The following is a 9,719-nucleotide window of genomic DNA, read 5'->3' on the forward strand; positions in this document are numbered from 1 at the left end:
GCCGTGGATGTTGCTTCTATGCTCTGGCCTCCCAACTGGAGCCTACTTAGGAGCATACATTCCAAGGCTGGGGAGCTTTGTGTAGACCAGCACCATCCAAGAGAAATAGAACATGAGACACATACGTCATTTGAAAAACATGTACTCACACTAAGAAAAAAAAGTAAAAAGTAATGAAATTGCTATGTATATGATTACTATTTCAACATGTAATCGACTTCAAAAAGTAGGTATCTTACATTCCTTTTTTGGTATTGAGGTCAAAATCTGACGCGTATCTCACACTTAGGGCACGTGTGCATTTGGACTAGCCACAGTCCGAGTACTCAGTTGTCACACGGGGCTGGTGGCCTCTGTATCGCACCACGCAGACGTAGGCCTTTTCTCAGCTGATGGAACCATTATGAAGTCTTTTTTTTTTTACGTTTTAAAAAATGTATGGTAAAATACAACATCGAGTCTGTCGTCGGAGCAGTTTTGCAGGCGTGCAGTTGTGCGGCGCTCAGCAAATGCCGTGTGGCGCGGCCGTCGCCGCTCTGCACCCGCAGCTCTGCATCTTCCCCGGCTGAAGTTCTGTACCGCCCGGGGCGGCCACCGTTCTCCTTTCTAATTTGAAGTGAATATGGATCTGGCTCCTCCCGGAACCTCGTATTCTATGTAGACTTACACAGTATTTGCCCTTTTGTGACCGCCTTATTTCACCTAGCGTAATGTCTTCAGGATTCTCATAGCACGTGTCAAAATTTCCTTCCTTTTTAAGGCTGAATAATAGTCCACTGTATATACGTACCACGTTTTGTTTATTCATCCATCCACTAGGAAGTCTCGTCAGCTTCAGGTAAATAGAAGATACGGTTCTTAGGATGAATACAGCGTGTTTGAGGAAAACTCATATACACGAGAAGCAAGTTTAAAACACAGGCACCGTCCTCTATACTGTTTCTCATCTCCGGTTGTGTATGATGTTGAACCTACTCTAGAAAAACCAGCATATTTTCATATTCAGGATGCTATGTTATGGTGGCAGAGTATGTATGTAGAAATTTCTAGAAAAGTACTGCAGGGTGCCTGGATGGCTCAGTCGACTTGAAGTGTCTGCCTTTGGCTCAGGTTGGGATCGAGCCCCGAGTCAGGCTCCCTACTCAGCGGGGAGCCTGCTTCTCCCTCTGCCTGCCACTCCCCCTGCTTGTGCTCTCTCTGTCGCTCCCTGTCAAATAAAATCTTTAAAGAAAAGAGGTCCTGTGAATTATCCGCTATTTTGAAGAAAACCTTAAATCTTCTGGACCTCCTGGGTAAAGATACCACAGTGAGCATTAGCAAGAAGTCAGGAGAAATAATGTTTTAGATTCTCCGGAATTTTTGGAACATGGAAGAGATCAGGGCTCAGAATCTGGAGCTTGCTCATATTCACTAGCCAATTAGTGGATGACTAGGATTTGAACCCAGGCTTCTTGAAATCTAGTGTTCTGGGGAAAGCCTGGTAGAGCCCAGGGATTCCTTAAGATATCCAGCTCTCTGTCTCCCCCTGCCCTGATTTATCCCTGAGACCCTTATCCTCTAATGATACATCTTTAAAAATGTATGGAAAGCCAAAACTCTTAACATTATGGTCAGAGTCAGAGGGTGGATGATGGCGGATAAATTTTAATGATAACGTTTGTACTTGTGTCTAAGGGTGGACACAACTCATTTAAGAATTGGCACAGTGTATTATTGCATATTCTTGTAAAAGAAAGCTAATTAGTTGAAGCTTTGATCAATGAGTAAAATAACTACGGTTATCTTTTGATTAGACTGGAAGCAAAGGAAACTGAAGAAAAGTAATGTAGTTTCCTTAAAGGCCTACAAAGGACTGGCGGAAGTGGCCGTGAGGAGCCTGTGTGAGCTGTTGGTGGCACTTCCTCATTTCAACTTTCACAACAACATCATTGTGTTGATCGTCCCTCTCATGGATGACGTGTCAAAATCGGTGGGTTGCTAAGTGATTGTTGCTGTCCTCCTGAACGCAAAATTCTAGACCTTGTGATTATTTTTTTTCTCTCTCAGAATTCTTTTGGAGCTATCATTCATTGCTAAAATAGCGTCACTTTGTTAAACACTGCCTCTTTTTTTTTTTTTTTTTTTTTAATTCATGAGAGACAGAGCGAGAGAGAAAGGCAGAGGGAGAAGCAGGCTCCCAAGGAGCAGGGAGCCCGATGCGGGACTCGATCCCAGGACCCTGAGATCATGACCTGAGCCGAAGGCAGACGCTTAACCATCTGAGCCACCCAGGCGCCCTAAACACTGCCTCTTTAAGAAAATTCTTCAAACATAAGTTTAGTGTGGCGGTTCTGAGCAGGAGGTGGTTTCGCCCTCCAGGGAACATGAGACTGTGTCTGCACGCAGTTTCGATTGTCACCCCTGCAGTGGCTACTACTGGCATCTAGTGGGTAAATGCTAGGGGACCTCTAAACTTCCCACCGTGCACAGGACAGCGACCCCACAGCGAAGAATTGTCTGGCTTAAAATGCCAGTGGTGCCGAGGTTGGGAAACACCGGCTGAGTGTAACATTTGATTTTTCAGATATCTGAAATGTGTTGTGACGCAGTGAAGAAACTATTTAAACAAGATAAATTAGGCCAAGCTTCCCTTGGTGTGATTAAAGTGATTTCTGGTTTTGTGAAGGGCAGAAATTACGAGGTTAGGCCAGAGGTAAGCCTTTTCTGACTTTGCATTTTATTTGTTTTAAATTACAAAGTTAATTTTCAGTTGTTAGGAATTTTATTCTTTGTAGACGTGTATAATGTAGAAGACTCTCCAAGTGTAACTACTTCTAACAATTTAGTATGAATTCTAGAGGTTTATATAGACGTACATACTTGTTTATGTATATATACATGTGTATATATATTTTAAAGATTTTATTTATTTATTTATTTATTTGACAGAGAGTGAGAGAGGGAACACAAGCAGGGGGAGTGGGAGAGGGAGAAGCAGGCTTCCTGGGATCATGACCTGAGCCGAAGGCAGATGCTTAACGACTGAGCCACCCAGGCGCCCCTTGTTTATATATATTTTAAATTATTTATTTATTTAATACATGTGTAGATTTTAAAATAAAAATGCATTTATTCTATGGAAGCTCTTCTGGAGCTGCTTTCATTTTGTGTTGTATAGGGCTGTCTCATTCTTTTTAACGTCTGTTTCCTATTATGTGACTACAGCCCCCTACTTGATGGACAGCTGAGTTGTTTCTACAGTGATCATGAAAGAGAACATTTTGGCTATATTATTTTTTCATACTTACAGGAGTATTCTGTGAGTTAAATTTTTAAAGTTTAGATGCTGGATCCAACAGTATACACATTTATAAATTTGAGAGGTAATGCCACATTGTCCTGCAAATACATTTTATTATGTTCTCACAGTGACAGGCGTGTCTTTTCCCCACAACCTACCCGATGCTGAGTGTTTCTACCATTTAATCTTTGTTAGTCTGGTGGGCAAATCATTCTGTACATCTCATACATATTTTTTTGTTTTCACATATTTATTAGTCATTTGAATTTTTTTGCCCATTTGCATTGTTGCTAATTTTTCTCCTCAGGTATTTTGATGACTTGTAATACTTTTCTGATACTCATTTATTTCAGTAAATATCAGCTGTGTACTAGACACTCTTCTAGGTCCTGGGTATAAGGTAGTGAATAAAAGAAACAAAAGCTCTGGTGTTTGTTGAGGTTATATTACATATAAAGGATAGTAAGTTGCAAATATTTGTTTGTTGCTCTGCCATTTAATTTTGTATTGTGGTCTTTTTTGTCTTAAAGAAGTTTTACATTTTAATTGACTCTGTCATTTTTTCACCATTTATAGATGAGATTATATTTTTGTCATGCATGGAAGAACCTCTTCAGTCCCAAGTATAGATTCTCTCCTTCTAGAAGAGTGTTAATTTTTATATTTAAATAATCCATCTGACATCTTTGTGTGTGGTATAGTTGCAGATCTAATATGTATATATACTTTCTGAAATGGATAGCCAGTTATTCCAGTACTCTTTTCCTTTTGCTGCTGATTTAAAATGCTGCCTTTATTTTATTTTAAATCCGTACACAGTATTTTATTTCTGAACTCTTTGTTGGGTTTTTCTTTTTTTGTATATATTTAGGTTGTACAGTGTGATTTTTTTTTTTAAGGTATACAACATGATGATTTAATCAATATGTGAAATGATTACCACAGTCAAATTAATTTTTTTAAAAGATTTTATTTATTTGCGAGGAAGAGAGAGAGCGAGCAAACAAGCAGGGGGAGTGGCAGAGGGAGAGGGAGAAGCAGGCTTCCCGCTGAGCAGGGAGCCTGATGTGGGACTTAATCCCAGGACCCTGGGATCATGACCTGAGCCAAAGGCAGTAGCTTAACCAACTGAGCCACCCAGGTGCTCCACAGTCAAATTAATTAACACATCTATCACCTCTCACCTTTTTTTGTGGTGAGAATCCTAAAAACTTACTCTCAGCTTATTTCAAATTATACAATACAGTATTATTAACTCTGTTTACTATGCTATAAATTCAATCCCCAGAGCTTCTTTATCCTATAACTGAAAGTCTGTGTCCTTTGACTGACGTTTCTGCATGTCCCCCATCCCCCCGTCAACCACTGTTTTAGTATGCATTTGACTTTTGTAGATTCCCCATGTAAGTGAGATTGTACAATATTGTTTTTCTGTGTCTGGCCTATTCCACTTAGCATGATGTCCTCTGGGTTCATCTCTGTGGTCATAAATGGCAGGATCCTTCTTTTTAGTGGCTGAATAGTATTCCATTATATGTATATAGCGCAGGTTCTATATTCGTTAGTGGATACATAGGCTGTTTCCATATCTTTGCTTCGTATTGTGAATAATGCTGCAATGAACATGGGAATGCAGGTATCTCTGAGGTACTGACTTCATTTCTTTTGGATCTATACCCAAAAGTGGGATTACTAGATCATATGATAATTCTCTTTTAATTTTTTGAAGAGTTTCCATGCTGTTTTCCATAGCTGTACCAGTTTGCATTCCTCCCAACAGTATACAAGGGTTTCATTATCTTCATGCCCTAATACTTGTTTTCTCTTACCTTTTTTTATTTTTATTTTTTTTAAAGGTTTTATTTATTTATCTGAGAGAGAGAATGGGAGACAGAGAGCATGAGAGGGGGAGGGTCAGAGGGAGAAGCAGACTCCCTGCTGAGCAGGGAGCCCGATGTGGGACTTGATCCCGGGACTCCAGGATCATGACCTGAGCTGAAGGCAGTCGCTTAACCAACTGAGCCACCCAGGTGCCCCTCTCTTACCTTTTTTTAAAAGTTTATTTATTTAAGTAATCTCTACACCCAGCGTGGGTCTCGAACTCATGACCCCAGGATCAAGAGTCACATGCTTCTCTCAATGAGTCATTGAGGCACCCCTATTATCTTTTTGATAATAGCCATTCTGACAGATGTGAGGTGATTTCTCATTGTGGTTTTCGTTTGCATTTTCCTGATGATTAGTGGTGTTGAACCAACCTTTTTGTGTATCTACTGGCCATTTGTTGTATGTCTTCTTTGGAAAAATGTCTATTCACGTCTTTTGCCCGTTCTTTAAATCAGGTTATTTGCTTTTTGCTATTGAGTTGTAGGAGTTCCTCATATATTTTGGATATTAACTCTTTGTTAGATACGTGGCTTGCAAATATGTTCTCCCATTGAGTAGGTTGTCTTTTCATTTTGTTGATGGTTTTCTTTGCTGTGCAGGCTGTTTAGTTTAATGTAGTCCCACTTGTTTATTTTTGCTTTTTGTTGCCTGTGCTTTTTGATGCCTATCCAAAAAATCACTAGCTAAGGCCAGTGCTGAGGAGCTTTTCCCCTGTGTTTTCTTCTAGGAGTTTTATGGTTTCGGTTCTTACATTTAAATCTTTAATCCATTTCACGTTAATTTTTTGAGTGGTGTAAGACAGTGGTCCAGTTTCATTCTTTTGCATGTGGATATCCAGTTTTCTTAACATTATTGAAGAGACTATCCTTTCCCCACTGTGTATTATTGGTGCCCTTGCCAAAGATTAGTCGGCCATCTTTAATCTGGAGTTACGTTTTTTATTTGTGGGTAATATTTTATGAGCACATAGAATACTTACAGAATACTCATATTGATCTTTCTGGTACCTAGAATGACTTCATGTTCGCCGTTTCTTTTTTTTTTTTTTTTTTGCAGTTTTATTTATTTATTTATTTATTTATTTAAAGATTTTATTTATTTGACAGAGAGAGACACAGCGAGAGAGGGAACACAAGCAGGGGGAGTGGGAGAGGGAGAAGCAGGCTCCCCGCTGAGCAGGGAGCCCGATGCGGGGCTCGATCCCAGGACCCTGGGATCATGACCTGAGCCGAAGGCAGACGCTTAACGACTGAGCCACCCAGGCGCCCCAATGTTCGCCGTTTCTAATTATAACTCTTTCTTGTTTCCATTCTGTGTTTTAAGCCCTGTAAACTGAAATATTCCGCTTTCTTCCAATGTACATATTGGAACATCAAAATAATACAAACTGTAGTTCTCACGTTTTTTCCAGGAATGCTGCTATGATTGAAGGAGGTCAGTAGAGTGGTTTCTTCCAGAGAAAGTTCGAATTTTGAACCCCTTTGGTCTTTGTATGGTTGCTGTAGTACACAAAACACCAATTTCCAAATTAGTTTCTGGATTTTTTGAATGGCTTAAGGCAGTAGTTTCATTGTGGTCCCTGGACCAGCATCAGCTGGGAATTAGAAATACAAATTGTGGGGCTCTAATCCAGACCTAGTGAATCAGAAACTGAGGATGGGGTCCAGCTATTTGTGTTTTAACAAGCCCTCCTGATGATTCTCATGTTTGCTGAAGCTGGAGACCCATTGGTTTAAAGGAAAATAACTTGTCTTAAAATTAGTAACACTGGTCTACATGGATTTTTTTTTTTTTTTTTGGTTATTGTGTTTTGTTTTTAATTGGGGGAAAAAATGAAGATTAGAACTACTGACTGCAAAATGGGGGCTGGTTTGGTAAATTAAAGCTGGTTTAGAAATATCTAATTTACATCCTCTCCTCCCATACTGGTCCAAACCTTTTTCTGGCCTGTCCACTTCTTGTAATCCTGTCTACCGATGCCAGGTAATGTGTTCTCTCTGCCTTCTACTCATTGTACTGCAAAATAATGTTATGTTTATTTAGCCAAATACTAGTGTCCTATTAGACGCAGATTACTGAATATGTTTAGCAATAAGAAAATAGAACTTTGTGTGCAGTGTGATAAAAGATGTGTCAAAGGTGTTTTTTGTTTGGTTTTTTTTTTGGCACAAAGGAAGGAAAAACATTGTTAAATGCCAACCTCTCTGTATAAACGTTTTGATGGCAATATAAATATTAAGGTGTATATTGTGTTTTCTTCATCTTAGATGTTAAAGACATTCTTGTGCTTAAGAATCAAAGAAGTGGAAGTGAAAAAAGATACAGAGGACATTAATAAACCAAAAAAGTTCATGACTTTCAAGGAAAAGAGAAAAACTCTCTCAAGAATGCAGAGAAAGGTTTGGTTGATTTCCTTTTTTGTTTGATTTGAGATTAAAACCATAGTGTAGGCACAGGCAGAAATCATAGTTAAATCATAAATATAAATGTGTCAAAACCTAATATTTAGAAAATTTTATTTTTTCCAGTTATTGCAAAGAAGTGCTTTATTAATTAAACTGACAATTCATTGGCAAAAAGAGCAGTTGATGAAAAAATTTCCTTGTCATGCTGGGTTTTAATTTTTTTGCTCTTCAGATTCATTGTGATACACAGATCCCTTCCTTGACCAGGAAGGCGATATTCATGTAAATTTGGCAACAAAGTGGGTTTTTGTTAATTGAAGCACCTTTCTTTATTGGCTTGCATTTGAAACCTAGGTTGAAATTCCAGCCCCTTGTTTATTTAGTATGAAACTTTGGTAACCTTTTTTTTTTTTTAATTTTGAGAAATGGAGCTAGCCATAGCACCCACCTCGTGGGTCACAGTGCACCTTAATAAGATGATGCAGGTAAAGCATTTAGCAAGTGCCTGACACTGGGTGTGCTTTATAAACATGAATTACTACTACCAGCATCGTTATTATTATTACTTCTCAAAACATTTCTACATAGGGTTATCAAATTGCTTATTAAAAACCAAACAAAAAATAGTTTTCAGGGATATCCATCTTTGAATGGCCCTAATAAATTTTGAAAATGGGACAGAAGTACCACCATAGACTTAATAATTGGAAACAAATGAAGGTAAATATTTTAATTTTTTATACCATATTCTCCTAATATAAACTGGATATCCCTGTTAGAAACAGCATGTACGTATCTGTGGTGGGGAAACAGACCCACTAAGAACATGGCAGTTCCTTAAATGGCGCACGAAGGAAGGAAACTCTCCCTCAGTCGGTCCCCTGCGTCTTAGGCAGCTTAGCAACCATTATTTGCTGCTCATACTGCGTAAGAAAGTGGAGAAACTTATATTTTGTTGAATTTCTCTATAGTGTCTGATTTTATGCATTGTATGTAAATGTGTTTAGGAAGTATCGTTGATGACTAATTTCTGTGTTATAGATGATTTAACAGTAAGAATTATTTCTGGGCTCAGTGTGTTCTTCCCTTTTTTCTCTTTTGAAAAAACTTATAGAAAACTACAGAGAATAATACAGAATATTCCATGTATCTACCATTCACAATGAGCAAATATTAATAGACTTCAGTTTCATTCTTGAGAAGAAACCATCAGTGATAGAGTGAGAGTCCCCTTTGTTCCTCTCCCCAGTCTTGTTCTGCCTTCCTCCCAGGAGGCAGCCGCTGTCCTCGGTTTGGTGTGTGTTTGCTGCTTCTTCAGGTCTGTGTACTTGTGCTTGTGTTTGTATTCATAGGCAGGTTAGGGTATGTGTTTCAGAATATTGACATATTATGCCTCTGAAGCTTGCTTTTTCACTCAGCACTATATACTCTTACTTTTTCTTTCCTGTCTCTTTCCAGTGGAAGAAAGCAGAAGAGAAACTAGAGCGAGAGCTACTGGAGGCAGAAGCTTCAGAGAGCACGGAGAGAAAACTTAAACTGGTAGGCAGTTTCACGTTCTCTCACGCTTTTAGAATGTTTTGTTAAATGGTTTTAACTAGAGATTATTGTTTCAACTTGGGGTTGTATAATCTTGGTTAATCTGCCGAGCCTTCGATGTGATCATTGCTGGTCTCGTGAAATCACAAGGTGCGTATCTTCATTCTGTTTTGTTGAAGCTCCTAAGATTGGACTGTGGAAAGGGTCGGGAAGGGACAGAAGGTTGAGCTTTGACTGTCATCGCTGTAGTAATTCAGGAGAAAGGGTACGGGGTTATACTCAAGTCATTTTGTCTGTTTCTTCTGCCAGCACACGGAGACTTTGAATATTGTGTTTGTGACCTACTTCAGAATATTGAAGAAGGCCCAGAGGTCACCTCTCCTGCCATCAGTTCTAGAAGGCCTTGCCAAGTAAGAGCTGTGTAGATTGAAGCCTTTTCAGTTCTTTCTAAATAAATAAGACCAAAAAACCCATGACTCTTAACCAGGGTTCACTAATGATGACCCAGTGTCCTTTTTCTTTTTTGTCTGTCACCGGTCTTTCCTTGAAACTGTTCATAATGCTGTCTTTTTACTTTTCTCATCTCAAGCCTTTTATTTTTTAAATCTCCT

General features: G+C 39.0%; 1 protein-coding gene across 3 annotated transcripts in view; it reads left to right on the plus strand.

Annotated features, from left to right (window-relative positions):
• Positions 1-9,719, plus strand: part of NOC3L (NOC3 like DNA replication regulator) — a 27,288-nt gene that overhangs the window by 8,849 nt on the left and 8,720 nt on the right. For all 3 annotated transcript variants that reach the window (XM_081823797.1, XM_006735577.3, XM_081823798.1), the window contains 5 exons: positions 1,794-1,969; positions 2,564-2,692; positions 7,435-7,566; positions 9,031-9,111; positions 9,418-9,518. In XM_081823797.1, the coding sequence (XP_081679923.1) occupies positions 1,794-1,969; positions 2,564-2,692; positions 7,435-7,566; positions 9,031-9,111; positions 9,418-9,518 (619 nt within the window). The remainder of the gene's footprint in view (positions 1-1,793; positions 1,970-2,563; positions 2,693-7,434; positions 7,567-9,030; positions 9,112-9,417; positions 9,519-9,719) is intronic.

This window comes from Leptonychotes weddellii, chromosome 6 (genome assembly GCF_054177405.1).
Source record: "Leptonychotes weddellii isolate Sample4059 chromosome 6, ASM5417740v2, whole genome shotgun sequence".
Lineage (NCBI taxonomy): Eukaryota > Metazoa > Chordata > Mammalia > Carnivora > Phocidae > Leptonychotes > Leptonychotes weddellii.